Source organism: Rhopalosiphum padi, chromosome 1, assembly GCF_020882245.1.
Source record: "Rhopalosiphum padi isolate XX-2018 chromosome 1, ASM2088224v1, whole genome shotgun sequence".
Taxonomy (NCBI): Eukaryota; Metazoa; Arthropoda; class Insecta; order Hemiptera; family Aphididae; genus Rhopalosiphum; species Rhopalosiphum padi.
This window is the reverse complement of record NC_083597.1, coordinates 83,135,903-83,159,257: the sequence shown is the minus strand read 5'-3', so window position 1 is coordinate 83,159,257 and position 23,355 is coordinate 83,135,903. Positions and strand designations below refer to the sequence as shown.

The 23,355-nt window shown below is 26.7% G+C and overlaps 2 protein-coding genes across 4 annotated transcripts; both read left to right on the top strand.

The window, feature by feature from the left end:
- Nucleotides 1–11,333: 11,333 nt before the first annotated feature.
- Nucleotides 11,334–11,684, top strand: LOC132927014 (general transcription factor II-I repeat domain-containing protein 2B-like). Its single transcript, XM_060991464.1, has one exon. It carries the CDS (start codon nt 11,334–11,336, stop codon nt 11,682–11,684), a length of 351 nt encoding a protein of 116 aa, XP_060847447.1.
- A 1,633-nt stretch (nt 11,685–13,317) lies between these two features.
- LOC132917494 (probable E3 ubiquitin-protein ligase HERC4) lies at nt 13,318–23,234 on the top strand. Of its 3 annotated transcripts, none has more exons than XM_060978259.1 (21): nt 13,318–13,472; nt 14,224–14,395; nt 14,464–14,574; nt 14,646–14,768; nt 14,849–14,962; nt 15,129–15,290; nt 15,719–15,870; nt 15,953–16,083; nt 16,155–16,386; nt 16,462–16,589; nt 16,663–16,831; nt 16,893–17,079; nt 18,889–18,989; nt 19,590–19,799; nt 19,891–19,977; nt 20,051–20,233; nt 20,301–20,478; nt 20,552–20,684; nt 20,749–20,898; nt 20,968–21,307; nt 21,843–23,234. In XM_060978259.1, the coding sequence occupies exons 2-21, from the start codon at nt 14,278–14,280 to the stop codon at nt 21,993–21,995; spliced, it is 3,162 nt and encodes a 1,053-aa protein (XP_060834242.1). In that variant the 5' UTR covers nt 13,318–13,472; nt 14,224–14,277; the 3' UTR covers nt 21,996–23,234. The 3 variants fall into 3 exon arrangements, with proteins under 3 accessions (XP_060834242.1, XP_060834240.1, XP_060834241.1); XM_060978257.1 differs by lacking the exon at nt 13,318–13,472 and adding an exon at nt 13,783–13,966; XM_060978258.1 differs by lacking the exon at nt 13,318–13,472 and adding an exon at nt 13,973–14,122.
- Nucleotides 23,235–23,355: the final 121 nt, after the last annotated feature.

Sequence of the window (23,355 nt, the reverse complement as noted above, 5' to 3'; positions counted from 1 at the left end):
CCTACCATCTTATTATTATTGTTGTTTAAGTATTTAAAATATATTAATAATTATTCAAGTTTTTTAAGCCAAAAATGTTTTTTTATTGATAAAAATCTTTGCTTGAATCTCACGATTACGCAAAACTTATACATTTTTTTTTTTAAGGAACATAAATCATTCTCTGTATGATAACTAATATATCGTAATAATAAGAACCATATTCTGACTCCGTTACAATATTTTAATAGGATTGACCATCGTGATTTCACGTTTTCCAGCGTTAGCATTTTTATGAAAAAAGTCATAATATAATTTCACGATTAAATCTTTTTTTTAATGTATTTTCAGATGATGTGTTTGTCGTAAACTCCCTCAATTGCTAAACTAATCAAAAATCTCTACGCGTGCAGTTTATCGACATTCGACACACTTCACACTGGCGTCACATATTTATTATGCTAATATATAAATAAGTATAGTATGTGTAAATAATGCAAATATTACTTATATAGTTATAATATAAAAATTGAAAAATATATTTTTATAACCTTTGACGATTAAATCGTCGAAACGCTAAAACATCATATCCATTTAACATGTATACTTACGCGAAACCATACAAATATAATAATAGAGTGCGAGCATTGAAATCTCTTTACTTCTGGATTACTTATATCACACCAAAACTGTTTTTTTTAGCTTTAGTATTTAGTTTTAGTACTCATTACGAATTCGTGACTATATACATAATAAATTGATAACATTTTTGTTCATTTGTAAATACTTATCCCACACGAAGTACGTCTACATTCGTTGCCGGGTCTATACATTTAACCGAAACCAACATACATTTTTTTTTATAATATACCGAAAATTATTTGCACAATTTCAAATAGGCATAGACATACAAAAAATCAGTCTCTCAACAATCTCAACTGGTAAAACATTTTGGCGCTTTTGGAAAATATTATTATACCTAAATTTACTGTTTCATATTTGGATCAAAATGATGCATCGTGTTTGGCAGATCATGTTTGATATGGTGACAACTATTAAAAATATTGGCCATAAAGTGACTGCATACGTAACAACGTTACATGATTTATAAATGTATAACTATTTAAAAATCGATTTTAATCGTAGAGAAAACTTGACTTTTTATAGACATGGGTAAATTGTAAACTATTATACATTAATGATCGGCCGTAATTTTGTCCGTTATATGTATTTATATCACAATTTTTTAAAATTATATCATATTATTATTATTCATTCATAATTTGCGTTTGGTACCACATCATTATAATAAAGTGCCACGTCATATATAAATATACTATATATACACTATACACTATACAGTATAATATATTATTAATTATACACAACCGCGCTGGTAATATTATTTATATGCATTTTTCTGTTATTTGGAATTTTAGAATATGTACCTTAGTGGCTTATGGTATGTGCCATTGTAATTGTTTTAATGAAAAAAAAAATGTAAAATAATATAATATGAAAGTTCTTTTGATTTCTTGGACCCGAGACCTAAACATAATATTTGGTTACTAACTACATGCGCTATATATGGTAAAACGAAAAAATATAATTTATTTACTGTACAGTACTTACTGCAAACAGTAAACTAACTAAATATTATATATGTTTCTGTTTTTATAATACCAACTGTATGTTGTAATATATATATTATAAGTGTTGGGCGATGGACATACGAAAGAAGAAAAATAAGTGGGCATTTAAGATGTACAAAAAACATGTGGCAACCGCACTTCCAACCTAGTTTTTTTTACAAAAACTTGAAATTCATACGTACGTGAATTGCGTATAATTTTTGTATTATACGTCTTAAGGTATAATATAACACTATGAAGTATGATAATTTATACTGCATGTGCATAACATTATTATTTAATCGTTACATTTTTAAAAGTTTGTCTACACTTTATTTAAATGGATCTATAATATCATATGTAATAGGTAAAATATGTTCAAAACGCAATAGATTTAATATAATATGTATATCGTTTGCAGAAAGCTAGGAAACAGATTCAAGGAGTCTTAGCTCCTCTCCCCGCCAAAAATATTTTCCAAATCCCCTTAAAAATGAATTAAAAAATAACTGTTGTATTTTGCTGAGTAAATATATCGTCTTAAATGTCCATATGTGAAAGTAATAAATAGAATATTTTCTTAAAAAATATTTTGCCTGAAAAAACTAACTGTAAAAATATTAGAATATATTTAAACAAGTTTATAGTTTTTTTAATCTAAATATACATTTTAATACAATCTATAAGTTATAACGTATCTATCATACGTAAGTCTTAAATATTAATGTCAAATAAATATTAACAAGTATAATAATCCTATTTTATTGACAAAGTTATGAATACAAATTTTAGTATTAAAATTTTAACTACGACGGCCTCTTGACTTGTATGGTTTTTGTTTGGGGGGGAGTATATTAAAGCAGTCTAGAGTTCTTCGCACGAATTTGTATATTGAAAATATTTTTAGCTTCGTAATTTTAAAAATTCATCACTCCTTTTTTAATCAATTTTGGTTATGGTCTACAACAAACAATTTATAATTCACTATAAATCGTTACAACATTTACGTTTCCGCTCGTTAAGACTATATTTCTGTAAAAGACATTTTAAACTTTTCTCTTATCGTATTATATGGACTGCTTGCGTGATGATAGCACTGATTACCGTTGATTTTTTTTTATATCGAGAAAATACAATTTAGCCGCTGTAACTTTTGGAGCGATAACAAAATAATATGTTTAATTGATAATTTCGAATTGTGCCACTTTTGACCATCTTTAACGAATATTATTATGTAAGTCATGGGAAACTGGAATTAATGGTCAAACGACTCAAAAAAACGTCTGAATTGGCATAGTTTCTACAGCGTTCGTTATTGCATTTGATTTCTATACGCACTGCTGTACACAACGGATTTAATTTATGATCGTCACCTTGAACGAATTTTATGGCCAAAACGGTTTCAAAATATTTCAAACTATTCGCGTATACCGTGTACGAGAATATGTAAACACGTGGTACATTATACAGATATTATTAAAAATAAACACGACATGTAGGTAATATCGTATAGAACATGTCACTAGCCGTATTATATACACATAGGTATTGGGTGTTGTGTTCAGACGAACAATACAGCGTGTTACAAACGTTTACGGGGCCACGTATGCTGTAGGTAAGTATATAAGCGAGTCGGGGATACAGTGTTATTACTTATTATTAATAAACACTTCATTTTTTTTTTCTTTCGAATATGAAGAAATATCGTTCAGCATTGCCATAATAATAATATAATATTATGTATACCATATTATTATTATAACAATTTGTCGTTATTCCGACGAGATAAAACGCAACAACGCGCGATTCAAGGATGTTTTAGGAACTAGGAAACGGACAAGTCTAGTTAAATATTATTATTATTATTATTACTAATCGGCTTCTATTACTGCTGCACCGACGCGTCCGCATATTACGTCGATACGTATTGTGCATTATAATATATTTATGTTTCCAACCATCTACTGATTCTACTGGATACTATAGTCTCGATGGTTTAGTTCCACTCTGTACTTATACTGACAACTATATTTATTTGATTATTTCGCGATTAAAACATCATCGCCGAATAAAGGTGACTTTATTGCGTATACTATTTTTCAATTTTTAGACTTACACTCTCTCGAACAATTCACTATCGTTTACATATTGTTTTTATACTATTTAGTATTTAATTAATATTTTTTTTATTATAAAATAATTAAATTTCTTATTGTATATGTGCGTTGGTTCAGATGCATTTCTCGTTTTAGAAATAATATAATTTTTAACACATCGAATTCAGTTAGGCGATATGCCAACACATTATAATTATTGTTAGTTAAATTAATTCATACTCGTTAATTGCGTATAAAATCAACCAGGAAGTAATAAACAGACATCCTCGTAGAGTTTGCTTTTCCTCATACCTACTTAGATTTATTTTTACGATAATTAAATTATTACCTAATGAACATTTTTTAAAAAAAATTTTCTTATTTTTACTATTATCAATTTTTGATACTTAATAACATTTATTTATAAATTATTATTAACATATTTAAATTTATGTTAAATAAAAACCTAACCTATACTATCAATTGTTATTAAGCAATCGATTTCATATTCAAAACTAAGATTTCATCGATTGGTCAATTATTACTAATTGGTATACAACCAAATATAGGTAGCGTATCTACTTAAAGCCGTTATTAGTTGACATAGCTGTTTTTTTATTGATAACCAAAATACATTAGTACAGAAATAATATTTAAATAAATTTACATTATTACCCGTGTCTTTGAAGCAATTATTTGTGTTAGAGATAGAGAGTAATATAACATTAAAAAAGTGTATTATACGTGATTGATACAAATATAATAATAAATTATAATATGTATTTCATATTTTGTACATAAATAAATATACATTCACCTATATTTACCTCTATTATTAAAATTAGTTTAGTTTATATCATTTAAAAATATATAAATAAAAAAAAAAACATTTAAGATATTTTATTTATAAAATTACTATTCTTAATCTAATCAAATTACTAACATATTTAACTGTTTGTTTTAAAATAAATACATAAAATACTAAAATATCAGAAAAAATTAACTTAAATCTTCAATATTGTACAGTATGTAATATTAATATACTATAATTAAATTATTATTATATCGACTGATGATTGATGGAACCATGCCGATTTTCATTGCAAAATTTATAGACGATGTTTATAAAAATAAAATCACTTTAGCAAGAAGAACATTATCATTACTTATACATAATATATTGTACATTAATCTGTTATATATGTGCCTGAGTGTATGTGTGTGTAGTAAGTATATTTAAATTACTCAACTGGAACATATTAAACTGTTCCACTTCGCGATCGTAAACAAAATATAAATAAATAAAGATATAAAAAATGACAATCAAGTACACTATGAATAAAAACAATAGCATAATAAAGAACGTCAACGAAGATGTTCAATCGATAAGTCCTAATCTGTATGAGACTATTATTATATTAACCATGTATATATAAGCATACAGCGTTAGTCCGTTAGCCGTTAATTATACTATGTTATACTGATGTAATTAATATATATATTAAATAATAAAAAATGAACAGGTATAATAGTTGTAAACCATTAGCTATTTAAGTATAATAATAGGTTATCTTCAATACGACGTGATTTCCTATTACAAACGGAATATCATTAGATAATATTTTACGCGCGGATGACATATAGAATTATATTATAATAATATAATAAGTTTAAGCAAACCGGTACTGTTTCAAATTCATCTCAGACATAATAAATATATTATGCATAAATGAAGAAAGTTTATTTTAGTATGTTTTTCATCGCATACCTATATTATAATTACAATGTACCTAATACATTATACATATATTTATAAACCGATCTATAAGTACTATAAGCTATAAGTTACTAACCACAATATCATCGCGTGTTCTTATAATCGTATATAAATTCTGCAGTGATTTGCAACGTACCTACTATACCTATAATGGCTAATACGTTACGGCACGTACATTAAAATAAGAATAATATACTGCTTCGAACGTATATACTGCGCTGCATCATTCTGCAGTAAGCTCCTTAAAACGAACATAACCGCTTGCGTCGATACCGTCCGCTCTGGTTTTCGTTGTTTTTACTTCTTATTACACAATCTCGTGTAACGATTAGGTACTGCGCCGTATGCGTTATTCGATATTAAAATAATAAAATTAATAAATAAATACGATATTCTTTAATATTATTATTTCTCGAAGTTGTGATCGTAAAATCGTCATGTCCGTTTTTCGAGTTGGCAGCACGGTTTCACGGTCAGCGAAACCCGTGACATTGTAAATTGTATATGATATTACAGAGTTCATTGAGTTGTTCCTACTTTCATAACCACTCGGTGGACGATCTGGCTGGAGGGCTACGCCGACTAAACGCATTGGAATTCATACATTGTAAACAGATTGGTTTTTATTATAGTTAGCAGATTTTTTTTTTTTATACATTCGATTCAATTATCTACCATACACTTCGTCAACAATCTTCTATTATATAAAATCAAAGGCCTATCTGATGTTTCTTATAAAAATCCGTAGTTTTTGACTAATTGGCACTGAATTTAGTATACACAAATTCTTTGGGCTCTCGGGTGGGTAGTGAGCTATTTTTCATCATATAATTCACCCTTAAATGTTAACTCATGTATGCTTTTCGTTTCGGCTTACAATAATCGAATATTTTTTTGTCATAAATATAGGGTACAGAAAATAAAATAATCATTATAATTGATATAATTTTCTGTATTGTATTATATATTTGGTGATTGTCATAGAAACTTGATATAAATATAGACATTTTATTATATAATTATTAATAATTTGTATATCTTCTTTTTTGTTAAGACGTAAAAATTAACCATTGTATTATTAAGATAAAACAAAATATTTATCATTGTGCATAAAATACATTTTTTAGTAAGCTGTGGGATATAAAATATTTAGGTTTTTTCAGATATTATGTTTATTTAATTCGGCTTAGTAGAAAATGTATTATATCATTAAATATTTTATATAGAAATATAAAGAAAACTTGTACAATGTATATAACTGATTATTTCTATCTTAAGGAATTTAAATTTTAGTATTCAAGGATCCTATTACAGGTGACCCCGGAAGAAAACTACAACGTAAATGATGCCACGTGATCTGCTGGATGAATAAATAAATACAACCATACGTCATGAAGTTCATCTATTATTTGATGGATTCTTCGCTCAAGCCCCATCAATCACCTATCCACACCGAATCACTATCGTTTATTATAAAACTAAAATTATGGGAGTTACCCATTTGCGCCAAAAAAAATTAATTCATTTTCGGTATATCACATTTGCGCCAAAATAAAAAAGGTATGTTTTTTCGACCACCCATTTGCGCCAAATTTACCTGTTTAAACATTTTACATTAAATAATTGGTTAATTCGTAATTTAAAAGACGTCGTTTTTGTAACGTATAATAAAGTTATTTTTATAAGTCTGTCAATAGTAGTATTAAAAATATACCTAACCCCAAAAATAATTCACAAGTTAAAAAAAGATTAAAAACTACTTTGAAAGCAATAGAAAATTATAAATTATTATTGATCATTATTTTTAAAATTGACTATGATTTAAATAAAATTCTAACAATTGTTTATTATTTGGGAAAAAAATATATTATTTTATTATAATTATACCAGGTGAATTTGGCGCAAATGGGCGATGCCCAAAATTATAATATATCAATAATTAAAAAACATAGAAATATCCAGGGATATCACCATAACTAGAATAGGGAACTATTGAAGTGTATTTTAAAAAATATATAAGGAAAACTTTATTTTATACTTTCCCAGTTAAATTAGGTACAATAACTGATATTAAATATGTTTCTCATATATCTAAGGCATATTCTATTTTAGTAATGAATAATTTATGTGTTAAGACATTTTTATGTAAATAGATCGATAAAATTATAACTATGGTGCTTTATCATGTCAAATTGCAAGGATATAAAGCTTTTTTCTTAATTATATGAAAACAAAATAAAATTTGAGTACCAAATATAACTATACTGAAAATCCTATTTCTATAGTAGACCTAGATCTATGATTTAATAAGATTGAAATAATTATGATGATCACTTAAGTTAAAGTAAAAAAATATATAAGGTACCTACTACTAAACATTTTTTTTTTGTGTGTGAAAAAGATTTATTGACATCTGTAAACAATGTGAGAGAGTAATTAGGCATTTGAATTCTACCAAATGTAATCGAGAATACTAATACAGGGACGTAATTTCACATTTTTTCCTGGTATGCAAGTTTTCAAGCAGGCCATTTTGAAATTTCACCGGATCATATAAATAAAGTATACTTATATCTACAATGTACATTATCCTGCTTTCAATTATTTTCATACATCATGTACCGAATCATTGCATCAACATAAATAGTAAAAATTAAACCATACTAAAAATTGATATAACACGATATTTATTTCTAATTATAACCAATGCAATTTAAAGTTGTAATCATGATTGACAGTTTACCAATATTGATAAATTTCAATATAAAAATTAAAATACAATTTAATTTTAATTATATTAATAATCGTGCATTATTTCATCAGGGCGCAGGCCAATGGGAACTATTTTAAAAGTAAGGGGTGCAGCCGCACACTCTTATCCCCCCTCCAAATGACGCCCCCGCCATTAACAATAACTTTATAGAAGTTTGACATCTTATCGATATGGTTAAATGTTAATACATTTAAAATTCTTTGCATCATTAACAATTAGAAAATAATAATTGGTATATAGAACATAATAATATATATGTTAATAACTAATAAGATATATTAACAAAATAACATCTGTTTCTATATAGCTATCTGGATAATTTAAAACATTAAATTCATTGTTTATTCATTACGAGTATAACAAATAAAAACATGTAAATCTAAAATTTTAAATATAGAGTATCTATTATAGTACGTGCATCATCCAACGTGCAACGTCCCTATTCCTATCGCTCGCAGCTATAGACAAGTACATAATAATATGTAGTATGTACATTGTACATATTGCCCATATAAAGTGCGTTCATTAAAATGGAAAATACTGTGTCCTACCTTGTATATCACATTGCCTAACTAACAACTATTGTAATTTGTAAGCGTGTATGAATTGATGAAAAAAATTTTTTATTTTAATCTTCAAATGTGTAACGTAACCAGTGGTGTTCCCATGAATTTTTTGAGAGTATACTATATCATCAAATACGCATATATTATGGGTATACGCAGTTACCCATACTATTGAATAAAAATCTTAAGAGTATACGGCGTATATTATGTAGTATACCCTATGGGAACACCCCTGAACGTAACGTCTAATAGGTTCTGCAATAGAACATAAATGAGTTATACGAAATCAAAATTATACCCACTTATATTAAAACAGTTAATTTATAATTATATAAAAACAGATTTTATTTTTTATTTAAATTCTAAATATTTATGAATTATATTAACTCTTTAATGAAGTAGTAAATCAACAACAATTGTATAAATAAATAATTTAATTTTTAATAAATTATAAATATTATATAAATTAAAAAAAATAATGTATTACCAATTTAATGTAATATTGTAATATATAAAATGTAATTGTCACACATTAATTTATACGATGTAGAGTGTAAACTGTAAAAGTATAAACTAATAGTATGGAATATTAGTTGGTAGGTGGGTACCGTAAAATAACATAATCTGTGTAGGGTGCGTAATCCATATATAATATATAATCGAATATTGAAAAACGCTTCCGAGGTCTGTCCTGCATCATACACAAAATTAGTCTATTATGTGTTTAATATTAAAATCCTTGTTCTATTATAATATGTAAACCTTCAATATATTTCACTCATTAAAACCGCTATAGCATTTTTAATAATGTGATCAATAGATAGGTTTAGGCGTGTTGGACACTAATTTAAATTATATTCGCGCATATAATACGAAAAGGATGAACCACAAAATAAATATCGCACAATAAAAACTAATTACGTTTGAATATTTTACTCATTGTCCACAAAGGTTAATATGTTACATAATGTTTTATTCTTTATCGAACTATATATTATAATCAATGCCGCCATCAGTTTTTCAGGTCATGTGTTGAATGAAATTAACTAACGAGAATCTCGTTACGAGACGCAAATATTACGGCTATTAGGTATACAGTGCCACATTATACCGGGGGTGCTGGGGGTGTAAGGCCACTGTCAAGTCATCACGGTTATCTACTAATCGAGGTCCGAACTAGAGCTAAAAGATTTCTATGTAGTGACATTTGACATATTGTCATATTATATTAATATATAATTCTTTAGTCCAAATACATTAGTAGATAGTTGTTATATCTACAGTATGACTAGTACTGAATTGAATAGAACGATTTTTGTTTTATATATTTTTGCATATTTTAATCAAAATGCATTTTTAGCATTTATATTGTATAAAGTTTTAAGAATATTTATTTGTCATAAATATAATATTTATAAACTGTCATGGTCGCGGTCATTCTGTTATGTTGAGTAATATATAAGATTTTATCTATATAATAGGCTTGTGAATTACCTATATGGTTGTTCATAAGTAATTTTTTTATAATTGTTAGTAGCCTTACGACGAGTGTTTGCTGTGTACAAATACTACAAATTATTATATATTTTATGCGTTACATTTAATGTTCAGTGTAACATTTATGTAAATAATTCAGAAGAATTCCTCAAGTTCAAAGTGAAGGAGTTAAACTATGATAAGTTGTAAAAGAATTTTCTGGTGAAATTTTCAAAGCTGATAGTAAAATATTTTAATGTATTATTCACGATCAATTTTTATGTAAAAACAATTTAATGTTTAATAGAATTTAAAATATATTTTTCTTATATAGGTATTTTGCATAATATTTAAAAAAATAAAAGGCACATTCTTTCTTTTAGGCTACACTACCAATATTCAAATAAACAGTAAATCTATGCATTTTTAAAAATGAAATTTTTATATATTAAAGAATCGCCATTCGTACAATCTTATTGATTACAACAAAGATAATATAATTGAGTTATGTTATGTGTCATTTTATTTTATAATACTGGGCCTTTTTAAACAATTACAATATGTTTAAAATATCAAGTGCGTATGTAATTTTTAATCAAATATGATTTTAAGTAATTGTAAATCCCTTAAATAATAACATGTACATATATATAGAACTAAAAACTATGACGTAATACAGGGTGGTCCAACCCGCGGCCCGCGAAGCTTTTTTTTGTGGCCCCTCCGACAATTTAAAATTTAGATTTTAAATCACAATAATATTATAAAAAAATCGTAATAAAAAGGTATAAAATTTATACGATCTTATTGCGAATTTATACGAATTATTTACGAATTGTTATACGGCGGGAGTTCCCGGGAGTCGGTCATATCGCGATAAAACGTGATGGACGACGTGAATACTATTCACAATCGCACAATTGCGAGCATTAAATATTTCTCTAAACTAAATCTAATCAGTAATCGACAATCGTTATTTAAAGATTTAAAGATTTTTATATATTGAAACCTAAATTTGAATTATTTAACAACCCAATGACAGTTGATATCTCAGTACAACCTCCCGATTTTCAAATGGAGTTATGTGATTTACAATCAGACTGTTTTCTTCAATCAAAAGTAAATCTGCCTCCAGAAGAGTTTTGGAAACTGTGTTCACAAGAAAAATTCCCAACATTACGGAATTTTTCTCTTGAAATTTTGTCATTATTTGGCAGTACGTATATTTGTGAATCGGCATTTTCTACAATGAATTTAATAAAGTCAAAATCAAGAAACCGTATTCACGATTCGTCTTTAGAATCGTGCATCAGATTAGCCACCACAGGGTGTTCAATTGAAATTGATAAATTGGCTACTGAAAAACAATGCCAATCATCACATTAATAGTTTATTTTTTTTGTAATGTATTATTGTAATTTTTTAATAATAATTAATTATTTGTGTATTATATAAAATAAAATATAAATAGGTAATAATATAATTTTTTCATCTGGCGGCCCCCGGTGTTTTTATGAAAGTGTAAATTGGCCCGCCAACTACAAAAGGTTGGACCACCCTGACGTAATACATTTGGTGTTGCAGAATACCAGAACATTATTAATAACTATTGAGTGAAGCGAATTATTAATAATTTTGGTATGTACTATACTACTATATGTGTCTACAGTCTACGTACATAGTATTATAGACTATAGTGCTACATACCCTGCACCAATATGATGTGCTTCAAATAACGACACTGTACCTACTAAGTATTAGCTCAATAATTACTAATTTATCTCTCCGTCAACACACAAAGACAATACCTAATAATACCAATATTATTACAGTCAATTATAACAAACAAATCGCTTTTAAAGGTATAATATCATATTGAATATTGATTATAATTTATATTATATAATATACGACGTAGTACGAATAATTCTTATTGATGTATATTACATTTTCATCAATTATTGTATACCATGGCATCTCCTAATTACCGCTTCTGGTTATTATATCGAAAATCATCCCTTATATGAGTTGTCTCTGATCCTTTTCGGGATTTATCGCTCTAACTGCGTGGACAGGGTGGTGCATACCTATATAGGTACACTGTACACTCGTACACATTTTGTTGACCTCGACATGATTACATGACTTATTATTTTATTAATTATTATTATTATATTGTAATTACGTAATATTTTAAAATTATATAGTTACCCACTAATTAGTCAGTAACCTATTAAAGTCAGTGTTGTTATTTCTGTTCGTCATTTTTGAACTTTGAAATCTTATTTTGTGGCTCTCTGTTTTCGTGTTGAGTGTTGACAATACGTTATAATCACCAATTTATACTTTCTGTGAATGAATTTTAGTTTTCTATTTAAATAATAATTTATATTATGAAATAGGTACATATACAACTAATAAACTGTGATAAATATTTATAATTTAACACCTATAATATAAAATCTAATTTTCTTTTTTTGAGACTTGGACTCATCGGTGACTTCATTTAGTGTTATGAGTGACTGAGGTGATAATGGTGATATGTCAATAAAGCTTCGGTTACTTGCATGGCAATGGGTTAATTAGAACTAATATAATCATTGAAGTAAGTTCTGACATATGGCTATAAATACATTTTACAAAACACATAATACAAATATTTATAGAATACCTACCTATCTAATGTTTATTTTCTAAGAATCAACATTGATCACGAGCATTAATTTTATTATTATTGCAATTATCGACGTCACTCGTATCGTTAATAACAATATATATATAACTTAAAACAGTTGTTCCCAAGTATAGTTATTATAATAGTGTGTTTTTTTCCATTTATAATAGAAATATACTCATTGTGTGATTGCAGTGGCATATTTACGGGTCATATAGGCTCTATATTATAGGGGATGGTCCCCGCATGACCTTTTTTTTTTATAGTCGTTAGGTTATTTTTTCTAGAATATTCGCGTACATCGTTTTTGCGTTTCCTCACATTTGTTGTTATCACTGATCGCGCTAATCGATATTTTTGTCGGTTACTCGGTCACTCATTCCGTTTCGTATCGTCGAATGAGTTTTTTTTTTATAATTACTTTTTTTGATGTGTTTTTAGTGTTTTTGGCTTTTACACGTACATCGTAATGCTGACTGCTGACCATTATGTAGTTAAAGGTAATTCAGTTACGAAAAAACACGATGTTAACTGGTCGACCGTAGAGGAGTGATAAAATATTTTCTCGTTCAAATTGTACAAGAGATGTTTGTCTCGGATTAAAGTGGAACATTGTATTATACTATTACAGTAACCCCAGTAATATTAGACATAATATTTAGTAAATAATAATATTAATGACGTGTTGAAATTGACCATTAACGATTAAGAAAATTACTTAATTTCAAAGACGTATGAACGGATGACCATCGTCGTGTTGGTTATCAATTATCATACTCCCTGAATTTCACTATTATCATTTATTTCACATACGGTGATTGTTGCTATATGATGTTTTTATTTTTTAAGTAACTGTTATCTTATTTCGTTAAAAATATATTTTTACTAAATTTTTAAGCGAATAGTAATTACTGACTTGAGTACCATCATAGATGATTAGCTTATAAGTTTTATTTCCAAGTGATACAACGCAGTTGTGTTTTTTGAAATTCTGGTGAGTATATAGTAATTTTCGTTGATCTATATTGGAAATGCCTCTCTTAGAATTAGAGTGCCTTTTTTTTCTCAAATGTAAACGATAATTTAAATATAATATCATCTAACCCAACATCCAACTACCTATAGTAATGATAAAACCTTTCAAATTGTGGTATGGTATTTATTTTTATTTAATTATTATTCATTTGATATGTGCTTGTGTTGTGTGGTCAGTTAAAATATTTTAGTGATTCGCTTTAATCATTGCCTTAGAACTTTGAAACAAGTCATAGAAAAAGTAAAAACAAAATATTCAGACGCTTGACCATGTATTGTTGGGGCAACACAATCAATGGAGAGCTTGGTCTGGGTGGTATTGAGGAAAACTATATCCTCAGCCCAACAGAGATAGTCAATTTTGAAAGCGTAAATAGTATTAGATCAGGTAATTGTCTATCATGTAAGATACATTAGCAATAATCCAAGTACTTTCATTCATATGTTTATTTTTAGTGGCTTGTGGAAATAATCATACACTGGTTGTAACTGAAGATGGAAAATTATATGCTTGTGGCAGTAATGATTTCGGTCAGTTAGGACACGATGGATGTCGGACAAAATTGCGTATGTATATTTTAATCCCAACAAGTTATATCTATGTGCATTTTAAATTCTTAAGCTTCTTGATTTTACAGAACAAATTACTGGGGTTGAATCTTTAGTGATGACAAGTGTTGCATGTGGAGAAGCTCATTCAATGGCACTTAACGAATGGGGACAATTATACACATGGGGATCTGACTCCTGTGGACAATTAGGTGAGTTTAAGATGTTTTAATATATTGAAACTAATTAGAAGTAAAAATTAGTTAATTTTTTATTTTATAATGAAATGTAGGACTTGAAACTGATGAAGGTATTCAATACAAACCAAAAATTGTAAAATCATTAGCCAGTATGCTATTAGTTCAAATTAGCTGTGGATATAAACATTGTATGGCTTTAACAAACCGTGAGTTAATTTTCAATTTTTGTGAAAAAAATATTTTATAAAATAGCACTTAAAAATAATCAATAATTCAATATTTTATTAAAATCTATTTGTATTTTAATAAATATTATTCAAATTAAAAATAGTCTATACATTTTATTAACATTAAATCTTATTCATACATTAGATGGAGAGTTATACACTTGGGGTTCAAATGAATTTGGACAGTTAGGCCTTGGACTCAGCCCTGGTAATGTGTCAAAACCTACATTGGTTAAATCCCTGGTTGGATTACCTATTTCATTCATTGCTTGTGGTGGATATCATAGTTTTGTAGTATCAAAATCAGGTAAGATTACTGTATAAGACACATGTTTTTATTTGTTAATTGTTTATATTGTTTCTTACTCGATTATAAATATTATTACTCGATTAAATACATTTGTTTATTATTTAATATAAATAATTTTTTATAATAAAGTAAACAAATTTAAATATTTAAATATTTTTCATAAAACTACATTAATCAAATTTAAAATGTATTACAAAGAAAATTGTAGTTGAAAATAAAAATGTATACATTTTTATAATTTGTAGTACAATTAAATAAAGAAAAATATACTTTAGTAATAAACTATGGTAACTTTTTATTAGGTAAGAAAGCAATATACTTGTAAGCTGGTTTTTAACTTGAGTCATAGTATATTCAATCTGTTAAATATAAGACCAATAATTAATAAAATGTTTATATTTATATTAATTATTTGTGCCAAATAGGTGCTGTTTATGGTTGGGGAAAAAATGATTTTGGACAACTAGGAGTAAACAGTCAAACTAGTTTATCATCACCTACACAACTGAAAACGATTCGAACTGTCAAAGTAAAATATATTTCTGGAGGAGAAGATTTCTCTGTATTCTTGACATATGTTAGTAATTATTCATTAATTATTTAATATATCTAAAATATATTTTTGTTTATTAATCTATTGCTTAATATTTTTTTTTTAGGATGGTGGAGTTTTTACATGTGGTGCTGGTATGTATGGTCAATTAGGACATGGTTCATTTTCAAATGAAATTGTTCCAAGAAAAGTACTTGAACTCATGGGGAGTACTGTGACACAAGTTGCATGTGGGCGGTAATTGTTATAATTCGATCAATTAGTACTGTTTATTAATTAATTAATATTTTCATATTAATATTTTGTAGAAGACATACTTTAACTTTAGTACCTTCAAAAGGTCGAGTCTACTCATTTGGACTTGGTAGTGTTGGCCAGTTAGGTACAAAAGGATCAATTAACTCAAATACACCACAATTAGTGTTAGGTCCTTGGCTATCTCCATCTGGAACATCTATGATAGAAACGAATAAGGAATATGTTGTGAAAAGTATTTATGCGGGAGGTGATCAATGTTTTGTTAAAGTTACTCATAAAGCGGTATGTGTTATTGAAATTAATTAGCATATTGTGTTTTATTGAAAATAACAATGTATAAAATTGAATGCTATTTAGCTTGAGATAAATCCAGATGATTATCGGATATTACAAGAAAGTTCTCAAATCTGGACTGTAAAGCTTCCAGATGTGATAAATTTATCAACCATTTTACCAGAAAATCCTGTTGACCAAGAAAGAATGTCGTATGTTTAAAAACATTAGTTCATTTGATAAAACTTTATTATGTTATAAATCTGTATGTTATTTTTTATGAAGGTTTGTAGAAATAGTGATGAGCAGTTTGTCATGTTTAAACGGCTCATTTTTAATGTTGAATGATATTCATTATACTTGTACAGAAAATAATCATGGTATAGACTTTGAACTTGCTGCACTATGTTTTGATGCCATTAGTCATGTACGCAATACTTCATTAAATGATTTAGTGAGTATTAAATTTGTGTTATCATTGTACGTCATAATAATTTATGTTATATTATTTTTAGATACTAACATCTTTAGCCAGTGCAGTTGATTCTTTATCATTGCCTTCTCCTGATGTAGAGTCTTTGAGATTTTATCTGACATTACCTATATACCATGAGTTTAAAAATATTACAAATGCTACTATTCTTCAAGTGCCTTATGCAGAAGCCTTATTAAATCTTAAAAACATGGATTTGAATACTATTGGTAAGAATACAGTTGATAGTTGACTGGTATTATCATTTTGAAGCCACATACCAATGCATAGTTATTATAAAAGGTGTAACAAGACTATTTAACAAACTTCCATTACAAATGTTACTATATTTGTTAAATAGTCTTGTTACACTCTGTATACCTTATATGTATATATCATAGACTTGTGAACTGACCTTGTCTATATTATTATTTGTTATAAATCACAAGCAAAGATGAAAGATGGTGAGACATTAATGCACTCATTTATAAATAATTTATATATATATATATATGTGTGTGTGTGTGTGTGTGTGTGTGTGGATATTTATTTTAATTTTAAAAGTATAATCCTTTCAACATTAGCATATAATTATTGAAAATAAAAAATAAATTTTGCTAATTATTAAGGAAATAAAATCGTGTTAATCATAATAATATTCAATATTTGTGCTTAATAAGTATTAGAACATTATAATATAATACATATTATGTACATAAAAAGATGATTTTAATTTTAATTTTAACTACTATATTAGGACTTGGGACATTTTTGGGTACTACAAATAGTTAAATAATAAACACACAATAAGCAATAATTAAGAATCCATATTTATGTTCTGTTAAAATGCTTGAAATGTACATGCTATAAAGTATAAATATATCTTTTTATGCAACAAAAATTGATAAAATATTACAAAAAATTATTCTTGTGAAAAAAAAAACTTAATTTAATAATCTTTATAGTTATTAATTATTTTTTAAATTTTGATTTGATTACATTTATAGTAAAATATACTATTTAGAATGTGGCAGCAGTTTACTAAAACTAATTTACCACTATCCACTAAATTAGTACAGATATCCTGGCTTATATTATAATATGTAAGCCTATATATTGGTAATTTGTCATCTGTATTTAATACTGATCTGTATATAAATATTTAATATGTATAACTATGGTTGGATTTCATACCAATAATGACCTAACTGTTTATAAAAGAAAGTTATCAATTAATAAATAAATAAATTACCAACTATGTAAATAGTTTAGGTATTATGGTTTACAATGGCTGATATCTAAATATTGCCGAAACAACTTCAAAAACTTAAAAGTATTCACAAAAATGCAAAAAGATATAAATTTTAACAGCATACATCCATTAAAAATATGAAAATATGTTTGTGCATATAAATCCTGAATCCTGACTATACTAATCAATAAAAAACACCTCAAAAAATTAATGTTAGCAAATATATATATAAATATTTAAATAATCATTCAATAAAACTTAAGTAGTCATTTAGAAATACAAACTGCTAAATGTTTTTAGCCAAACATAAAATTGAATTATTTAGAAATTTATAGATGATATCAAGCTAAATATATATTGTATAGTCTTAAAAAACTGTTGGTGTATGATATAAATATAAAATATAAAACTCAAACTGCTATTTAAAAAATTAAAACTTAACTGTTTTAAATGTAATCAACCCAGATTAAAATGACCCAAATAATTTATTTTAGTAAATTACACTGAATACAGTCACTAATGTAACTTAACATCAGTGATCACTTTACTTATGTTAATTAAAAACAAATTATCATTTGATTTTTAGTGTATATATTAAAATTATTCCCTAAGTAAATATCTTAACTTATTCATCATGATATAAACTACCATTTTTAGAAATAAAATTGACATAATTACTCCATTGGTAATAACATACATGATAATATAATTAATGTTCATATATTGTTAACCATTTACCATTTAAACATCATACTTCATAATTAAATTAATATTTTTTTGTTAACAGAGTTATGGATTTCTTCAATGCCAGTTATGTATTTTGAAAGCTTATTAATGGTGTACAAAGATGTATTTATTGAACAATTGAACACTAATACAAATTCTGGTGTAAGTACTATGAATATTTACTATAGTCTTATATAACTTACATAGTAATTACTGTAGTCTGTTGACTAACCCTGTTATTTGACACTTAATCTAAATTAATAGTTTTAATAATACACTAAGTTATATTGACATTAAATTACTGTATGTTAACAAATTAGTCATAAAATATTGCTTAGAAGGATATTTAAGATGAAACATTTTTCGAATATAATTTATATTTAATAATAAAGTGACCTTCAATAAGTGGGTTGTTCATTAAGATCCTGTTAATTTTTGTGGATTTAAATATAGTAAATGCTACAGTAAAAATATTTATAAATTTAAATTTATTTTTAAAAACATATTTCTAAGGTTGTAGTACAAATATTGTGCTTTATAAAAAACTACTTTATTCAATACATTTTTTATAAAATTAAATATCTTTAAACTTAATAAGCAAGAATTTGTTTCTATATGAAATATTTACTTATGCCTTAAATTTCTTTAGTATTGGAAAGGTTTTTAATTATATATAAAAATAATTTATATTTTTATTGTATTCTTTAGTATAATATGATGAAATGTATTATTATTATTTAATAATAATTATGTCATTTTTAGCAACAAACGTTTTGGGATAAAGCAATGATAGTGGCTACTTCTGTATTAGCCAAATTAAATAAATTAAATTCCAATTTAAATGGACATCAAGTGAAGAAAGGACAATTGAAAGTGCCATACACCTCATTTTATATTCCTCAATTAGCTGATAAAATAGATATTCGTTTTGATTACATGAGGTGGATACATGCTGATAATAATGGAATTAAAGTAAGTATAGCCAGTATAGGTCATGTTGTCATTTATTGGTATGAAATACTTTCTTCATTGATTTAAATTAATTGTTTTTAAATGTTTTTAGCATCAAGATTTTTATTTTTGTAATTATCCTTTTCTGTTCAATGCTGAAGCTAAAACAATACTTTTACAAGTTGATCAAAAATTGCAGGTATGTATAAAATAAAATTGACAAAAGTATTTAAATAGAGATCAATATTAAATTCAAGACAATTTAATTCCAGATGCAACAAGCAATGCAAGCTGCTGCGACAAGAGCATTTACGCAAATGCTATTTTTGGATGGAAATCAACATAGTTTAGCAAATCAATTTATTGAGCTCAATGTCTCAAGAGATAATTTGGTTGTAGATACAATACGTGAATTGTCTCTTTATACTCAATATGATTATAAAAAACCTTTAAAAGTAAGAACCTTAATTTTAAAAATTAAAATTAATTCTAGGTAAAATATTATTTTTATGTGTAAAATAGGTGAAATTTATCGATGAAGAAGCGGAGGATGCTGGAGGAGTAAAAAAAGAATTTTTCATGCTTTTGATCAAAGAAATTTTAGATCCAAAATTTGGTATGTTTGTAAATTATGAAGAAACAAACATGATTTGGTTCAATGACTCTTCTTTTGAAGACGTTACAATGTACTATCTTATTGGTAATAATCATTTTTTATTTAAATTTTATACTTAACGCGTTTTTTTATTAATTTTTTATTTATATTTCTTTAGGTTTGATGTGTGGCTTGGCGATTTATAATTTTACTATCATAGACTTACCATTTCCACTAGCATTGTATAAAAAATTACTTAATGAACCTGTTACCTTTCAAGACCTTAAAGATTTGGATCCAATTACGGTTAGGTAAGTACAATTAACTATTGTTTTACTAGTTAATTCAAATATTATACATGTTTTATTTGTGCAGGAGTTTTGAAGAATTATTAGCATATAATAAACCAGATTTAGATGAAGTATTTAATCTCACTTTTGAAATCACTAAGGAAATTTATGGGGAAATTCAAACAATTCCATTGAAACCAGATGGTTCTAATATAATAGTTAATCAAAATAATAAGTTAGTAAACATAATTATTAATTAATATTTTTAATATTTGAACTATATTTTTATGTATTTTATGTTTAGACATGAATTTGTTGATTTGTACGTTGATATGGTTTTAAACCGTAGAGTTGAAAAACAATTTAATGTATTTAAAGATGCCTTTTTAAAAGTATGTGGTGGACGGGTATTGAGGTTATTCCATTCACAAGAACTAATGGCCGTTGTTGTGGGCAATCAAGACTATGATTGGATTGAGTGGGAGAATAATGCTGAATATAAAAATGGTTATAGTAAAGACGACGAGACAATAAAAATGTTTTGGGAGGTATTTCATGAGTTTGATATTGATCACAAAAAGAAGTTTTTGTTATTTCTAACAGGAAGCGACCGTGTACCTATTATGGGAATGAAAGCAATAAAAGTAAGTATTAAAATTGGTACTTTCAGAGCCGTACCGTTAACATTTGGCGCCCAGGGCAAAATTAAAAATATTTGCCCCCTATTTTATTTATCAGTATGCATTTCTATTTTTTTGGCGCCCCTTTAAACCACATGCCCGAGACACATGCCCCCTAGCCCCCCCCCCCACGGCACGGCTCTGGGTACTTTTCTTTATTACAATTACTACTTGATGCTGGGACTATCAAGCCATTAAAAATAAATTTATTAATTATATAATGTTTTATATATTTTTAGATTGCATAATTATATTATAGTTGTAGATTATAATAGTTACTTGCGAGAAATATGTATAACAGCTACTGTACATTCTTCTCGCATGAAATAACATCTATAATGAGAATTATTTAAATTTTTTATTAAAAGTTAATTAAAAATATGGTGGAAAAAGTATTGTGGTAGTCAAAATAACAGTATTGTATTGAACTGGTAGTCATAGCATCAAAAAAAAATCTATATTTTTTGTATGCTTAATAATTATTAAATGTTTTTTTCAGATTTATATCCAACCCACCTTAGATGATAACTTCTTACCTGTGGCACACACATGCTTCAACCTTTTAGATTTACCAAAGTATCAAAGCAAAGGAAAACTGAAGTATAAGCTGACTCAAGCCATTCACCAGACACAAGGATTTTCTCTGGTCTAAAAGTTTTATGACACATTCCTCAACAATAAATACACTCAAAATAAATTGTCTAATTAACAAACTTTATCGTAGGATTTAATGGCAGAGGAGCTCAGCATTTTAATTGTTGAATATCAGGGTTACATTATTCGCTCTTGTTAATGTTATGTTTTCGTTCCTTAATGCCTAGATTAAGTTTTATGTTATCAATTCAAATAATTATTAATAATATAATATAAGCTTGTGGCCGGTTAATAAATTGTTTAAGACTAAATTATATTTTTAATACTTTCTCAAGGGAAACAATTATCGGGATAGTTGAATCAACCACTCGTTTAGGATTAAAAAACAAACAAAATTCAACACAAAAATACTCGGTTTTAAATCTTATCATCTGTTCCAATCGACTCTTATTATAAATTCCATGTACAAACTATGTACATGTTAAGATCAATGTATGTTTGGAATGCATGCCAGTATCCTACCTAAGTACATCTCAAATTTATTAAAATAATCGAATAAATAATATTATATGGTGATATTTTGTGAAATTTATTTTTGTAAATTATATATATATATAATATTATTATTTACTATTAGTACCAATGTTTTCAGTCATTATTACATTGTACTTTAATTATTTATACAACTGTTTATGATGATTATAGCATATCACTGATCTATTGACACAAAATACCTACTTTGTAGTTATTATACCTCTTGGTCAATCACACATTACAATCATTATACCTAGAGAATTTCTCCAACGAAAACAAATCAAATTTATTAATGACACATTACGTTTAATGCATCCGCTTACTATTTTTTTTTTTCAATTAATACACCGATTAAGAAAGTATTTTTATTTTCCCAGGCCCCAAACCTCATCTACTACTTTACTTCTTACTGTCGACTAGTTGTGCCTGACGCTCGCATATCGCAAGTAAGTTTGTATTAAAATTAAAACAAAGGTAATTTTTAACTCTTAAAAAGTGCTTTTCTTTGTGTCGAGAAATTAACAATATTAATTGGTAGGCCCCAAACGAAATCAATATAAAAATAAATTAAAAATACGCCCTACTATATGATTGCAAATACTAATACCTTACCTAACCATTAGATATATTGATGGATTAACTGAGTAATTATTTTAAACTTAAATAGCAGTAATCAAAATCTATGCTAGTAAGTAATAATTGTCAATAAATATAAACATTTTAAAGACAATTGTTTGTTTCAAAATAAACTTCTAATACAATATTTGACTATTGTTTTTTTTTTTTTTTAAATGATCTTACTATCACCCAATATCCGACCCCCCCCCCCCCGACACACACACATTTTCTACAGTAGCTAGAACACTATGAATCATGGAAAACGC

What these genes read in the sequence shown, in the direction of transcription:
- LOC132917494 (XM_060978259.1), top strand. Translation starts at nt 14,278, where the DNA reads ATGTATTGTTGGGGCAACACAATCAATGGAGAGCTTGGTCTGGGTGGT. An exon ending in ACACAAGTTGCATGTGGGCG is followed by an intron (nt 16,084 to 16,154) that starts GTAATTGTTATA and finishes AATATTTTGTAG; the next exon opens with AAGACATACTTTAACTTTAG. An exon ending in TGGGAATGAAAGCAATAAAA is followed by an intron (nt 21,308 to 21,842) that starts GTAAGTATTAAA and finishes TGTTTTTTTCAG; the next exon opens with ATTTATATCCAACCCACCTT.
- LOC132927014 (XM_060991464.1), top strand. Translation starts at nt 11,334, where the DNA reads ATGACAGTTGATATCTCAGTACAACCTCCCGATTTTCAAATGGAGTTA.